Below are 16078 nucleotides of genomic sequence, written 5' to 3' on the forward strand. Positions count from 1 at the left end.
TTGGTGTTGGAGGGGGGAAAGCCCGCACTGCTTAGCATCTTTGCTGGTTTGGGGCGGAGGATGCTCAAAGGCTTTGGAGGAAGAGGCTGGGAGTAGAGTTGTGTGAATTATTGGTGGAAGAACACGATGTGAGGTGCCAGATGCTTCCCCAGCCACCGCCCGTCTCCTCTTGGGGGAGAGAGGGTGAAGAGGGCGTGGGGGCGGGGACCGCCCTGCAGCGCAAGGAGCGCATGGTGGCCAGGGGGCTGTCTCTTTAAGCGCTCCGGAGGGGTTGGGGCCAGAGGGCGGCGAGCGCGTTGCCATGGCATCAGGACTGCGGGGGCTGCAGGACCGCTGGGCTCGCTGGTCTCCAGTTGTCTCCAGCAATGCAGGGGCTGTGCAGCTCTTGGGCTACAGCTCCTGGGGTTGGCTTGGCCGGCCACTACTAGCACGCGCTCGCTTGTTGCCTGTGTCGCCTGCTGGGGTCGAGCTGCTGCCGCGCCCTCCGCTGCTAGACGCACGTCGCGGTCCTCGAGAGCGAGCCCGGCACTTGCAACTTCTGCCTGGCGAGCCCAACTTCTGCGCGGGATTCGGACTTGCAGATCCCGAGCGGCGCACCGCGCGCAGTTGGGGCGGTGTCCCTACCGTCTCATCCTCAACGAGATGACCTCCCCACTGTGGTTCTGGTGCTTCTGCGTCTGGGCCGCCTATCACTGGCCGCCAGGAAGCGCCCTGCAGCTCCAGCCCGGCATGTAAGTGGAGCCCGGCAGCTCCGGAAAGCGTGCGGACAGCTTCGTAGTTCCATGTGCCCCCGCCCTACGCTCGCGACACCATGGCAGAGGAAGAGACCAGGTCTCTAGGGGAAGCGATGGAGGGATGCGGTGCTGTCAGGCGCTGGGCATGAGAACTTGAGGATGTCATTGACTGGGTACGGGGCGGGAACCTTAACACACACTAGACCTTAGGCAGCGCCCCCTCCCCGCCCAGCACAACTACTGCCACTGAAGATGCAATGCTTCCAACCTGCTATTTTCCAAGCACCTGTCAGACCCCGACCCCCGCCAGAGTTTGAGTGTATGTATTTCATATTGGGGAGTAACTGTCCACTTCCCACAGGCTTTTACGCTAAATCCCGTTGAAAGGGAACTACCTTGACTTTTTTTTTTTAAATTCAATGCGTTTCTGCACATCCCCCCTCCCTTTATGGGAGGTATGATGAAGTCCAAAGAATGGACTATTTCAAAGATCTGATGAGAGAGGCGAGAACCAGCAATGCATGTGTCAGAGGCAGGGAGAGGCACTGGGTGGTTAATCCAACAGTTAGGAGGAAGGGGCACAGGAGGGATTCCTCCTGCATTAGTGGGTAACACAGGGAAATGTCTTGTTCTTGGTCACCATGTGGCGCTCTGGGAGGAGTTCGGAGAAGTCTAGTAGCCTGGTCTACTTAACTGGCTCAAGAAGTTTCTGCCACGTCTTCTTTCCATTAGTCTGCTGGGGAAAGCCGGGTTCCACTCAGCTTTCCCTGTTCTGCTCTGGGGCAGACTGCAAAGTCCTTTGAACGTTTCTGCATTCCCTCTTCTTTGCTTTTCTGAAATATTATATAATAGAAAAAGTGGTTGGGAGAAATAACCCAAAGGCACGCATACCTTTTCCTAGCTTCGCTTCTTCCGGTAAGCAAAACACCGTTTTGGGTTCATGTTACCTTTCAATATTTCATTCTCTGTGAAATTCAGTCTGCTGTCTGGTTACTGCTCCGGTCATGAACTGGGAACAGAGCTAGGGGGTCATTCTGTTTCACAACTTTGACTATGTAGTACCTAAATGTATATTCTGAAATTTGAGGAATTACTGTGACTTTTGACATAGATTTGCATTGTTTACTTTGAAGAAGTGAATTTAAACTCTTCTGGTTATCCCAGGAAACATCACCCTGTGCGTATGAAAGCCTTTGTCTTACAATACTTTAGAGCAAACTTGCTTTCGTCGTATCACGGTTATAGTGAGCCCTGGGTTGCCTTGTCTCACTCACCCATAAACACTGGACTGAGTGACCCCAGTGGGAAGACACACCCCATTTTTACATGACAGTATTCCTCTCCTTTCATTGTCGACTCTTTGGTCTAGAATGATGACCCTGCAATTGAAAAAAAAAAGAATTGTAACTCATTTACATATCAGATGAGATGAAGTCAGATATTAAAACCAATACAAATTCTTGGAAGATTTAATAAGGACATGTTTTTCAAGGAATTGCTAAAATCGCTCTGACTTTGAGTACTTTAGGGTAGGGGAAATCCAGTCATGTTTGTTTGTGGTCCTCTCTGTGCTGGAGTTCATTCATCAGGAACTGCAGTAGTATCTACTGCCAGGTTTCTTTGCAATTCTTGGCGTGTAGAACACAGGCACATACAGCACTTGGCTGTCACACACCTGCCTATTTGTTAAATGTGAGAGAATTCTCCCGGAGATTGTTAGGGACCTCTGCAGTCAATCACTGGTGGAGACAGCCTGCGGATGAGGTAAAGATTGTAATGAAAGTATACCATCCTACCGACCCACACTTCCCAGTCATCCTCAGTGCAGCAAAGAGTTGGGTGCCCCTTGTTTAGGAGGACAAAGGGAACACAGGGGCAACTAACCAAAAGTCAGAATGACAGACTTGTTACATTCATGATTGCATGTCTTAGAAGGGAAACTCATTTAGAAAATTTATTAATGAGGCAAAAGCTGTGTGCCGTGGATGTTCCGACTCTTGTGATGATCGACCCGCCTGATGATTTTGTTCGATCACGGTTTGGAAACTTCGGGTGACTGATGTGGGCTGATGGAGAAAGTCAGCTCTCCACTGTGGCGTCATTGTGTGAGTAGAAATCACAAACCACGGCTAGAGGGTTAACTCCCTTGCGTTCTTACTTAGACAGCAAGTGGTTCTAGCTCCTTTGCATTTACCCGTCCCATGGCAAGTAAAATGGGCAGGGCTTTCAATGGGAAGAGGCTTGGCTGAGTTGAGATTTGCACCACCAGGTTTGAACCCAGATACTTAGGTTCTTCCTATCCTTTCTTCTTCATTTTCTTTCTGTTTTTGACAAGGTGCCACAGGCAGCCCTCGCTAGACTTGATCTCACCCACTGTGAGCTGAAAAGTGTCCTTGAACTCCTGATCCTGCTACCTCCACCCTGCCCCCAGTACAGATTACCAGCAGGCCTCTGCCACCACGCCATTCCTAGTTCCGGAGTTGGGGTTGAACTATTCCAGAGCATTCAGGCTTATGCTGTTTTTTAAGTTTGTTTCAATTTCCTCATGTCTTCTCAGTAGGATTGATGCCGATATTTTCAACCTAGGGGATGTCAAAATGATTTGGGCACCTCTTCTGGGTTGCACCTGCTCTGGGTTCTGTGGGCATCAGTGCTCCTTTTGCGTGCTAATTGTTCCACAATACTTGTGGAAGTTCTGAATTTTCTCTGCCTACTTAAGACTCTGCATGAGAAATTCCTGACTGCTGCTTGGTGGTGGCCTTAAGGCTTTGTGTTTGTTTGGTAGACTATACCATGCTATAGACTTGGCTGGCCTTGAACTCTCAGCAATCCTCCTGCTTCAGCCTCATGAATGCTAGAATTACAGGTGTGAGCCACACAGTGATGACATTTTGATAAGAGGGTGTTGATGACTTTACTTATGTTAATGGTACTCTGTACATGTTTTACACAGGATTAAATTGGAGGAGTAAACAAACTCCATCCAGATCTTTGAGGCGTCAAAGGATAAATGATCAGTTGCTATATTAAAACTTAGTGATGTGCTTTTGGGAACACGTGCTTAATAATGAGATGAAAACAGTGAATATGGAGATGTAATGAGTCTTTGTCTGCCCTGCCAGCCAGCTTCCAAATAATGACATGGAGACTTCGTATGAATTATGAGAGGTTGGCCTTAGATTAAGCTTGTTCTAATAGCTATTGTAACTTAAATTAACCTGCTTGTATTAATCTACATTTACCATATGGCTTCTTACTTTTCTTTTATTCTGTATGCCTGACTCCCCACATCTCCATAGCATATGTCTCCCAAGAAGCATGCCCCTCTACTCCAAAACAGAAAAAGCTTCACCCTACTACTTCCAGTGTATCTGTCTGTCTCTTCCAGATGTCCTCTGATGCTCTTTGATTACTTTCTATCAAATAGTTTCTAACTCAGCCTCCTGACCTAACGTTAGGTTTATTTAATTAATTGAAATGCAAACTTGGGGTTCACAGTGTGATTGAATATCCCCCAACATGGAGGTGTTGTAGACATCAGCACTGAATTAGGATAGAGCTAGCTGCCTACAATCTTACAACTTGGGATACTTATGTTTGTCTAACACCTGGGAGGCGAGACTTTAAGAGGGTAAGGTCAATGTTCAACCAAAGAGTCTCCTAAACTATAGGGGACGTTCCAAATCTGTGCTCTAATATGGGCATCTTACATGGGCTGTTCTGACGGAGAATTCAAAGCACGGCAGATAGACTGCATTCACATGTGTTGAAGCCTTTGCTGTGTGGTAAAAAAAAAAAATGCCTATATAGATAGTAAAGGAAGAAGAGTTTCCCTGGCTCAAAGTGTCTGAGTTTTCCAGCCATGATTGGATTGTTTTGCTTTTTGTGGGCTGAATGAGACAGAACACCATGGCTAACAGTGTGGTAGAGCAAAGTCGCCCACCTTAGTGAGGACAGGAAGTGGGGAGGGGATGAGCTAGGGTGCGGACTAGCTATATCTCCCCAGGGTGTGCCCTATGCTTGTTCCCTTCAACTAGACCATCACCTCCCATTGATGCCATTAAGTTGGGATTTTAGCAGGGATTTAGCTATTGACTAAGTCATTGTCCTCAGGTGCAATCACTTCTTTAAAGGTTCACTGCTGAGCATTGCCATTCAGATAAACCTTCCGAGAGGACCCTTCAGGTACAGACCATAAGACAATCTCTCCCTACTACAGACCTGTGCAGAAATGTGGTCCAGACTTCTACAGCTGATGTGGAAACCTGGAGCCAAAATTGGAGGGGTAGGGAACTCAAGGAATTTAGAACCTGGCTGAAGTTTCATGGCTGGGGAGTAGCGGGGTCACCTTTGATTCTTGTCTCTGGAGCCCTGTTTCTGTTCAGGGTGTGTTGCAGGGAGCTCCTTCTGCTCCTTGCTCCCTCAGCCAATAGCTGCTGAGATACCAGCCCATTGGGGCGTGGTCTCTCTCCTTTTAAAAAACCGGCTGCTTCCCTCCGGCTAGCTCTCTGGCTTCCTGCTCAGCTTCCAGCGACTAGGCTCTCTTCCTGATTGCGCAGAGGGCTGTTGTCTGGGATGGTGATCTGTAAGTTTTTCCCCTTTAAATAAATAACCATTCTATTAATCATAATTCCAAACTGGTGTGGGATTGTTTGTGCCTTACGCTTTCAACCATGCTCCCTGGTGGTTCCTTCACCATTTTCACCTCAATTCACTATGTTTAAACTATACCCGCTCTGATCTTTCTACCGGATGTAAACTACATCTAGCAATAGTTCTCTCTGTCAACGTAGCTGGCCCCACCTTTAGCAATCCATGCCTTATTGATAACATTGGAATTGTGTACATTTGCATGTGGTTCCTGTCCTCTGTTCCAGTTCCCCTTGTTTAACTGTTTTTTCTGTTGTCTCGCACTCCAGTCCATGGCACTCTTATTTTGATGCTTCAGAGCTTCCTGGTGTGTTCTCTCTACACCCCCTCCTCTTTATTTGTGGCTTTTTTCACTTGTGCCATTTCTTTTCCATTCACAAATATTTTCTACTTTCTGTTTGTAGTCTGCCTTGTCTGTTGACCTGTCTTGACCCTGCTGCTTTGCCTTATCTCTTATGGCTTAATGACAGCTTATTAACACTTCACTATCATTCTTCCCTGTCCTTCTCTTTCTCCATTTTTTCCTCTCTCCCTCTTTCCCCATTCCTCCTTTCTTCCTCCCTCGCTCTCTTACTTTCTTCTCTCTTTCTTTGTGTGTCTACATGCATGCTCGTGAGTGTGTAGCCCAGAGGATAACTTTAGGTATCTCCTATCATTCGGCATCTTAATTAAGAAAAAATAAGAATCATGTTATTATGATAAATTCACGAATAATAAACACTACAGGGATAAGTTAACATAGTCACTCAAGCATTTGCCCTGTCTCAAGCTCTATGTGTCTCAATGGGTATCCATACAGTTAGAATGGCCATTCTGAAGCTGTGGGGCTTCACTTAGGGTTCTACAATTTCACTATCAATTACATGTTTATGCACTTATCCACCAGTAAACAAAGAAAAACATACAACAGAGCTAAAACTTGAAATAATTGCTTTGTATCCCATTCATGACTTGTGTGTCTGCCCTTTGTATCCTGTCCTCCCTCAACACCTAAAACCACTCCTTCTTTCGTATTGTAACCACAATTGTACATACACACGTGTATATACAGGTGTAGGCTAGGATCTGCATATGCAACAGAACATTCTTTTCCTTCTTTCTGATATTGGGTAACCTCACTTAATGTCACACTCTCTAAATCCATCTTTTTTTTAAAAAAATTTAGTTATTTCATTTTTCTTAACAGCAGAGTAATATTCCATTTAGAACATGTACCAGATTTTTATTACCTAGTTATCTGTTGATTACATGAAAGTTGGCTCTATTTCCTTGCTGCAGTAATTACAGAAACAATAAATATGAATGTGTAAATAGCTCTACGGTAGGTGAGGTGTGGGCGTTTGAAAGAAAATGGCCCACAAAGGCAGTGGCACTCATAGGAGGTATGGCTTTGTTGAAGGAGTGTGACTCTGTGGGCGTGGGCTTTTAGGTTTCCTATGCTTGGAATATCACCCAGTGAGTCAAGTGACTTCCTGTTGTCTCTGAGTCAAGATGTAGGACTCTCAGCTCCAGCACTGCATCTGCCCGCATGTAGTCATGACGCTAATGGTCTGAACCTCTGGAACTGTAAGCCTGCCCCCTCAATTAAGTGTTTTCATTTATTAGAGTTGTCTTGGTCATAGTATCCCTCCACAGCAATAGAAAATCCTAACTAAGATGCAGAGTCCCCTAGGTATGTGCCCAGTAATAGAACAGCTGGGTCATATGGTAGTTCTGTTTTTAATTTTTGAGGAAACCCATCCTAATTTTCACATGGATGGTTTCCTGGATAGTTTTAATGTCAACTTGACACTAGATAAAGTTATTTGAGAGAAGGGAACTTCATTTAAGAAAATGTCTCCATAAGATCCAGCTGCAGGCAAGCCTGCAGGGCATTTTCTCAATTAGTGACTGACAGGAAGAGCCCAACCAATTGTGGGCAGTGCCATCCCGAGGCTGGTGGTCTTGAGCTCTATAAGAAAGCAGACCGAGCAAGCAATGTGGAGCAATCCAGTAAGCAACATTCCTCTGTGATGACCGCATCAGTTCCTGCCTCCAAGTTCCTGCTGTGTTTGAGTTCCTATCCTGATTTCCTTTAGTGATGGACTATGATGGGGAAGTGTAAGCCAGACAAACCCTCTCCTCTTCATGTTTTGTCATCACAGCAATAGGAGCCCTAACTAAAATGTATTAATTTTTCTCCTCCTAGCAGTGAATAAAGTTTTCCCTTGTATCTCTAAGTAAGTTTAGTTTGCTTTTCCTTCATGTCTAGGAATGTGAAATACATTTAAAAACAGTTGTTGGTCACTTATGGTATGATCCCCCTGCCCCTCCCCCCCCAAAGCTGTGTGCCCAATTCGTTAGACCATTTGTTGATTGGTAATTTTATTTCCTTGGTATCTACTTTCTGCCGTTATTTGTAACATGTATTAATTCTCCTCTGAAGAATGATTTTCTCCCATTCTGTGGGCTCTGTGCTCGCATGATGGTGTCCTTTAGTGAACAGAGGGATTTTAATTCCATGTATCCCATCTGTTGAGGACTGGTGCTAATTCTGCACTCCTAAAGTTCTGTTCAGACAGTTCTTGCCTACTCCAGAGCCTTCAAAAATGTTCCCTATATTTTCATCTAGAAGTTTCAGTATTTCAGGTTTTAAACTAAGATATATAATCCATTATGATTGATTTTTTTCTACAAGGTGTAAGATGCTAACTCAGTTTAATTCTTTTGTAGATAAATATCCAGTTTTGTGTATATCATTTGTAGAACAGCTTGATAATTCTAATATATGTTTTTGTCCCCTTTGTCAAAAATTATGTGGGCATAGTTTTGTATGTTTATCTCCTGGTCCTCTATTCTAGTCCATTCGTCAGAACTGTCTGAGTTTTTTCTTTTTATTTGTTTGTTTCTTTTTGTGATTTGAAACAAGATATCTCACCCAAACTGGAACTCATATATATAGACCCAGGGACCCTCCTGTTTCTTCCTCGTGGTTGCCAGGGTTACAGGCATGAACTACTTTCTGCTGCTTTTTGTGATGATGGGGCCTGAACTCAGGTCCAATTTTCCACTGAGCCATCCTCCCAGAACTTGTTTTTTTTTTTAATAATTTATCAATTTATTCAATTCTTCTGGTTCCCTTCTGCTGTTGATCCTTCTCAGAGCCTGTCTTCTTTGAATACACTCTCTCCTCACTTTCTGTAGCGTGTGACATTGCTAGTTCTTTCTGTTGCTTCTTTTCTAAAGCTTTACTTTGGCCTGTTCGTATGCATTCCCAGTGTCATCTGCAGCTTCCCTCCTCCCCCGTCATGTCCTTTCTCCTGCCTCCCCTCCTACAGGCTCCCATCATGCACTCTGTTCTGATATGGCCTCTATCTCTACAGCTAGCTGCAGGCTTTGTAGAACTACAGACTTGCATTTTGAGCTAGATACTGATCATCTCTGTGGGGTTCAGCTCAGAATGCCACAGGCCATCTCTCCTCATCTCTGCCTCCTACCTTTCTGGGTACTTTGCCTATCTTCTACTTTATTAAGCCTGAAAACATTCTTTAAAATTACTTTTCTTCTAATTTATTTTCTTGGTATTTATGAGTTTAAGGTACCATGATTGTAACAACTCCTTTTCTATGGCAACTTATGAGTAATTTAAGTTTTATATTTTTGTCAGTTGCCAAATCCTATAAACAGCAGCACTGAAATACCCTTTGTGCAGTTCATATTTCTGTTTTTGTATGTAGCCCAGCTGGCTGCCTGTCCACACACAGCATTATGGTCAGCTCATGGTCTTTCATATACTTTAAATTTTTGTTATATGATATATTTGTATTGTATATAATTTAATTTTAAAATTAGATTTGCTTTAATCGATACATATTGTGTATACTTGAGGACCACTGTGGGATATTTGACTCCTGTGTACATTGTGTGATGTTTAAATTCAGATAAGCCTATCTATGTCTTTAGCCATTCACCATAAGTGTGTGTTTTTTTGTGTGTATGTGCATGTATGCATGCGTTTGTGTGCAAAAATGTGTGCTAGTTTGCATGTACCTGCCCGAGGTCAACCTTCAATATCATTCCTCAGACATTGCCTGTCTTTTTTTAAAAGATAGTGTTTATATACATTATTATAATCTACACTTGCCGTGACTTACATACACACCTTGGGTGCCAGAACCCTGGCTGGGGTGGCAAGGGAATTTAGAAAAGACAGATACACAGGGACATACACTAAAGTGGGCTTATGTGGGATTCTCTAACCACTACCACCACAATCTGGAACTCCTCCTGTTCATCAGGGTCCAACACAGGGTGGAGGAGTTAGCTAGTCGAGGGAGGAGATCTCTGTAGGCAGCCAGCTCAGGCTGGAAACACCCCGGAGGAGGAAGCTCCAGTTGTCCATCTGTGCTCACATCGCCTGGTTGTTTATAAACACTCATCCTGGATCTTCCTGCGGAAGTCTTTCCTTCCTCTAAACCTGGCTCATATGAGGAATGGCTTTGCCAATGTACTATGGGCCAATTGGTTTGGGAGTTCTCAAGAGTCCGTGCTCATGTTGAAGCACAGATCTGTGCAGGAGTTCAGTCGCTCAGAGGCTCCTCTGTGCCTATGTCCACTCTCTCTATGAAGCAATAGAAAAGAATGTTTCGATCCTTCTGTGTGTACTTAGAACTTCTTGCACACCACCCTCCGGCCTTAGCTTGGGCTATCACCATACTACGGGAAATGTCTATGAAACCAGGGTCCGGTCATGTCTGGATTTCTCTCCTGGATTATTTCATTAGCGTAATGATCTCCAGTCCCAGTCATATTGTAAATGAAAGGTTTCATTCTCTTTCAATAATGGAATGAGGAATAAATGTGTATATATAATACATATATGCTAACATATGCGTATGTTCCCCTACTTTCATATATATATATATATATGTGAAATATGTAATATATATGTATATATACATGTCATAAAAGTGAGTCTCTAGTAACTGTTTCCTTTCATTAAAAACCGATTATTGTAAAGCTCTTAGGTATTTAGTATATTTCAGGAACAAATTATGTTCTTATGTATTTTAGCTCTCTTAGTCCCCACAAAAAAACATATCAGAAGATGACTGTAGAGTGTATATTTTATGAAAAAGAAGCTGATATTCAAAGAAGTTAGATTTTTCTGAAAAACTACGTATAAGGATAAGAAGATCCACAGAAAGGTCATACAGCTAATTCAGAAAGTGTTAGGACTTGATACTAGGCTGGATCTAAAATTGGGGCCCCCAATTACCTTACTGTACTCAAGGACTTTTATTCTGATTCCTGATTCTATTTCACTAACATTTATTAAACACGTGTCTTTTGGAATTTTGTGTTTTAGATTTCTCTTTGGTCCACTTAGGAAAGGTCTGTGATTTTACTCTGCTCCCAAGGTAGCCAGTTAGTCCATGGCAGCAATTAACTATGGAGAGAGGATAGATTCCCCATCCGTGGCAGATTCTCTCGCAGTCCTTCAGTCAGTGCAGACAGCCCAAGCTGGGTGTCTGTAACGCTAACCTCCTCTCAGTTCCTTGGGTACCCTGAGGAGCATCCCAGAAGAATGCAGCACTAAGAGTGGAAACTGAGAAGCTTGCAACTTAGGAGCACCTCAGGCCTGCGGAGCCTGTTTGCAAACCTGCAAACCCTTGCTGAGGGGAAAGCAGCCTTTGTTCTAACGCTCAGGAGAACTCTGCCCCCAGCTCCAGCAGGAGATCTTCCAGCCTTCTTCTGAGGAGGTTTATTGTATAAACACCCCTCCAGAAGGTGAGCAAGCTGTCATGGAAGTAATTAATTTTTATTCTTATTATTTTAGTTCCAGGACTGGAGTCCAGGGCTTCCTCTTTATGTAGGCGTAGGCGAGGGAGGCAGGTGTTCCCCCACTGAGCTACACCCATCCACATGGCTACGCCATCTAAGCTTTAACGGAAGTACTAGAGACCTGGAAAAGCCATTCTCAGCACTCCTAATGTTTTTCTTCCGTATCCTAGCAGCACACATTTGACTCAGGTGTAAGCCTAGTTTTTTTCTCCATTGAATCCAGCCCTTTGATTTTGCGCATGTTCATACTGGGACTAGATGAGAATGGATTTAGTGAACTTACCCCGGAGCTCCTGTCTGCTCTAGGGTTGGTCATTTTCTTGCCTTTTTTTCTTTTCTTTGATACTGAAATCAAATCACTCACTTGATTCCTTTATATGTGGTGGGCTTATCTGCTCTTACTAGTTTGTTCAACAAGCATTTGTTCAGAGTCAAGTAAGATCTGGGGGACACAAACTGACCTATCAAGGCTACCCACATAGCTTCCAGCCCAACTGGGAAGAAGAAAGAGGGCAGGGCTTCTGAGAAGGCTTGCAGGGCTCATTGTCCCTCACGGGCTTCTGGGTAAAGGTGTGGTGGGTGAAAGGCGCTGATGGTGATGGTTGTGTGAAGAAATGTAGGCAAGAGCTTCTCTTATAAAAGCTATAAGATAGCTCATTTTCCCATAGTACATCTAGGACAGTGAAGCTGTACAGAACAAAGCAAAGGAGGAGTCTAGGTCAGCTCAGATGGGACAGCTCAGGAAGGCTATGCACACTGCTGTGGGACATCTGGGCACCAGTGTCATTCATTCTAAGTAAACATTTATTCTGAAGTGCTGTCAACCTCAGCTTCTTCATTCCATAGCCAAGAAGACATGAACTCAAAACAGAAGGCTAATCTGGTCACATTTGCGTCTTGAGTGATGATGGTTTGGGAACGAATCCAGGGAAAGGGAGTCCCATTGGGAACTCCTGTACCCAGTCTAGGGAGAAGCGGGTGATGTTGAAACCAGGAAATACAGCGGAAGAAGATAGGTGCAGACCGGAAGGACTAGCATCAAGAGAAGCCAGTGCCAATGCAAGTGGGAGCCGAGGGAGAAAGCCTTTAGGGAAACTCGAGCACTGGGAACACAAGGAGGGAGGAAATGATGGGAGAAGAGGTATTCTAGCATGCGTATATGGGTCAGTGTGTGCCCCGAGGTCCCACTTGTGGGCTCCTGGAGAAGATCTGAGGAGAGGAGTCGGGAGTGTGGTCTGGACGGGAACCACAGGAGAGGCAGATGAGGAGACAGTGTCAGCAAAAATGGAAAACCAGGCATTCTGACAGAGAGAGAAGGCAGGGGGAAAAGAACATACAGAGGGAGCTAAACTATTGAGAAGGCTGCAGAAGGCCCCAGAGAAGTTGTATAAAGTGGGAACTTGGAAAACAGACAGTGAGTGTCCCTCTTGGAAAATGAGATTCAGAACTGCCCCACAGACCCAGTGGAAGCACATTGATCTAGCAGAGAAGGCTCTTCCCACAGGCATCATTTTTGGCCACGGTGACTAGGAAGAGATGCTCCTGTAAGAGCATCCTTCCGTGCATGTTGCTTGACCAGGCGTTCACCCTCTATCTGCCATTATTCTCAGTCCATTCGTCCCCTGGTTAGACATTTCAGCAAAGAGAGTGACTTCATACTACTCCAGCAGAACTCGTCAGCCCATAACCATCAAGTTATTCTGTGTCTGCAGAGATGATCAGGTAGGTGAGAATGTCTCAAGGAGACTTATCAGTATGAATTATTATAAGATATTTCGATACCATGAAGGAATTAGGGGAGAGCATTGCTGATATTAGAAAGGAAGAAGCCAAAGTCACTAGAGGAAGTTCTGGAAATCACCATGTTTCACTGGAAGGTGAGCTAGGATGGGGCTAGATGAACATTCCCTAAAGTGAGTGGGAAGAACGTGCAGGGTAAGGTGTTAGAAGCTGTGAATGGGACACACCTCTGGGGACCACATAGTTACTAGTGTCTCTATCTTTATCCCTATGTGCATGCAATTTTCTTCTCACTGGCACATCCCAAGGTTCCTAACTGCACTGTATAACCTACGGGCCTGAAGCCTTTGTTATAGATGAACTTCAGGGCCTCCTCCATCTCTTTCAGGAAAGAGCTAATGTCCAGCATAAAAGTTATCCATTTCAGGAATGTTTCAGGACGTGGGGATGGGGATTAATGATAAAGCTGTCTGTCTCAGCAGTGATAACTGACATTTGTGTTTGCTGCAGATGCCTGGAGAGTTCTCGCTTGTGTGAACAACAACAGCAACAAACCCTACAACTCTGTTCCCTAGCCACGTGGCAATGAGGACATGCTTGGGATTTTTAAGGACGCTTCTAGGCAGCTCTGCGAATCAATTCTATGTGTATAAATTACGTGGCTTGTCAACTTATGATCTGGAAATTGTTTTCTGTCACTCTGCAGTGGACAGTTTTCAGTGGTGTTTAATGTTTCTGCTCATTGATACGGTTAATTAGGAATTGACAGTAATTCTGAGCTTTAGTGCATTTTGCTCTTGAGGGAAGGAGGCAGTCCCAGGAGAGTTTAGCTCTCATTTTTTTGAATTATTAAGAAAACTGCTTCCACGATTTAGTGTAGTGGAAGCTGATTGGTAAAAATCAACCTATTTGAATAGTTTTTGCTTCTGAACTCATAGCTGCAAATCCCACGTGTATTGTCACACTGCTAAGGATGTGGTTCAGGAAGAGTTGTACAGCTAGGTGTGTGTGGCTGAGAAAACCATACTGTGCACTTGGAGTGGATAGTTCATGTAATGTTTCACACAAGTGCACACAGTGGGACTAGGTGAGATGGTGGATGACTGTCATACACATGCACACAGTGGGACTAGGTGAGATAGTGGATGACTGTCACACACATGCACACAGTGGGACTAGGTGGGATGGTGGATGACTGTGTCACACGTGTGCACACAGTGGGACTAGGTGGGATGGTGGATGACTGTGGCGGTCATTTCACAGTAAACACTGTTTTCAAATCATCACACTACACACCATAAATATATATGGTTTGATTTGTCAACATGCCTCAGTGTGAGCTGGAAAGAAGTTGATGATAATAAAATAGTAGTCAAATTTTATCACGTTATTTATGGAGTTCAAACAAATTTTGGTTAGCCTAGTTGTCAAAGTCCAAAAGATAAGAAAACAATTCTCAGCATGAATAAACTGGGGATGTATCATGGCATCAGAAATTTATTTTCCAATGCATTTTACAGCTTATGCTGAGAAGCACTTCCTATCTTCTGAACTTTTGAACTCTCTATGTTTTGGGATGAGCGCAAACGAACTCAGACTTCCATTAAATATGCTGCAATACTAAATGCACAAGAAAACAAGTAGGCACTCAACACTCAATGCACACTGGCCAATTATGTGATAGCAGAGTAGCTTTAGGGCTATTATGCACTACGGGAATGAATTTTGATATAGGAACCACAGTAGGCACCAGCCGTTACATCATACAGATGTGGGCTTTGCATTTCTTAAAAAGCAAATTTTGCTTGAATTCAACTGACAGTTAAGAAGTGTGAGCCAGGAAACAACTCTGTCAGCATTCTCCGACTTTCATAAATCTATTTACAGGAGAGGTCCCATTAACATTTTAATTGTTTCCCTGCTAAACTTGCTCTAGCTGCCACCTTTAAAAGGTTCAGGTTCATTAAAATTTAAGGGACCAGAGAGTTTATGTTCTATTCTAATGACCCAGAGGTGGTTGCAAAGGCTCTAAACATTCTTTTCTTTGCTTCATTGAACAACTGAGGGATTCCCTCTAGTTGGTAGACACGTTCCACAGTAGGGTGTTGTGTTGATTTTTTTCAGGCTCCTCAGAGTACATTCTGTGACTCTCTTTTCTTGCCTGAATACAAGGTGCTAGGATCTTCAAAGGTACATTACATCTGGGCCCCTTCTCTCATCTGCTCTTCACTCCTCTGGTCTACCTCCCCTGCCCCTTTCAGGAGGAGCACATCCATACATATGCGCATAGAGACTGTGAGATTGTTCCTCTGTTACTATTCTCCTTAGTTGCTCAAATAGGCTCTCCCCTTGGTCCCTTACTTACTGATTTGGTGAGGCTTGTACCAGACTATTTTGGGGGGGCCATCAACCAGCTTCCAAATCATGACCCAGAGACTTATTATTAGTTTAGAATACATGAGCTAGCTTAGGCTTGTGCCTGGCTGGTTCTTTTAACTTAAATTAACCTGTTTATCTACCTCTTGCAGCAGGGCTTATTACCTTTCCTACTTCTGTTTATCTTACTTTCACTGCCTCTCCACGTCTGTCTCACTGGCATCTGCCTGGCTTCTGGTCCCGGGCATGTCCCTCGTCCTCTCCTCCTCCTCTCATTCTTCCCTTTTTCTTTTTCTGAGCCTCGATTTCTCTTTCTAACTATTCTCTCCACCTGCTAGCCCTGCCTGTCATTTCTCTGCCTAGATGTTAGCCATTCAGCTCTTTCTTAGACCAATCAGGTGGCTTAGGCAGGGAAGGTGCAACGAATGCAACCGATTTTTACATAATTAAACCCATATCTTTGTATCATTAAACAAATGCAGCAAAACAGATGTATTATTTTTTTATACAGTAAAACTAATATTCTGTAGCATAAATAAATGTAGCACATGTTCACATTGTTAAAATAATATTCTACAGCATAGGCTGACTGTCCAGGAGTCGGCAGGTACTTTGGATTTTGCCCCTTTAGCATTGGGATTACAAACACTTGGTACCAATTCTTCTCTAAAGAACCTTTCCCATTGATAATAATGGAGCAGTATCATCAGGGCACAGAAGGAGAACATTATTTTACTTCTGTGGAGAGCTGGAGC

General features: G+C 44.0%; 1 protein-coding gene across 5 annotated transcripts in view; it reads left to right on the forward strand.

The window, feature by feature from the left end:
• Window positions 1–269: 269 nt before the first annotated feature.
• LOC142836509 (EGF-like and EMI domain-containing protein 1) overlaps window positions 270–16078 on the forward strand; it is a 626698-nt gene continuing 610889 nt past the window's right edge. For 4 of the 5 annotated variants that reach the window (XM_075950804.1, XM_075950805.1, XM_075950807.1 and 1 more), the window contains exon 1: window positions 599–731. In XM_075950804.1, coding sequence (XP_075806919.1) covers window positions 643–731 — 89 coding nt within the window. In that variant the 5' untranslated portion in view covers window positions 599–642. Of the gene's footprint in view, window positions 732–16078 lie in introns of all 5 variants that reach the window. The other variant, XM_075950806.1, reaches the window with a different exon arrangement.

This window comes from Microtus pennsylvanicus, chromosome 16 (genome assembly GCF_037038515.1).
Source record: "Microtus pennsylvanicus isolate mMicPen1 chromosome 16, mMicPen1.hap1, whole genome shotgun sequence".
Lineage (NCBI taxonomy): Eukaryota > Metazoa > Chordata > Mammalia > Rodentia > Cricetidae > Microtus > Microtus pennsylvanicus.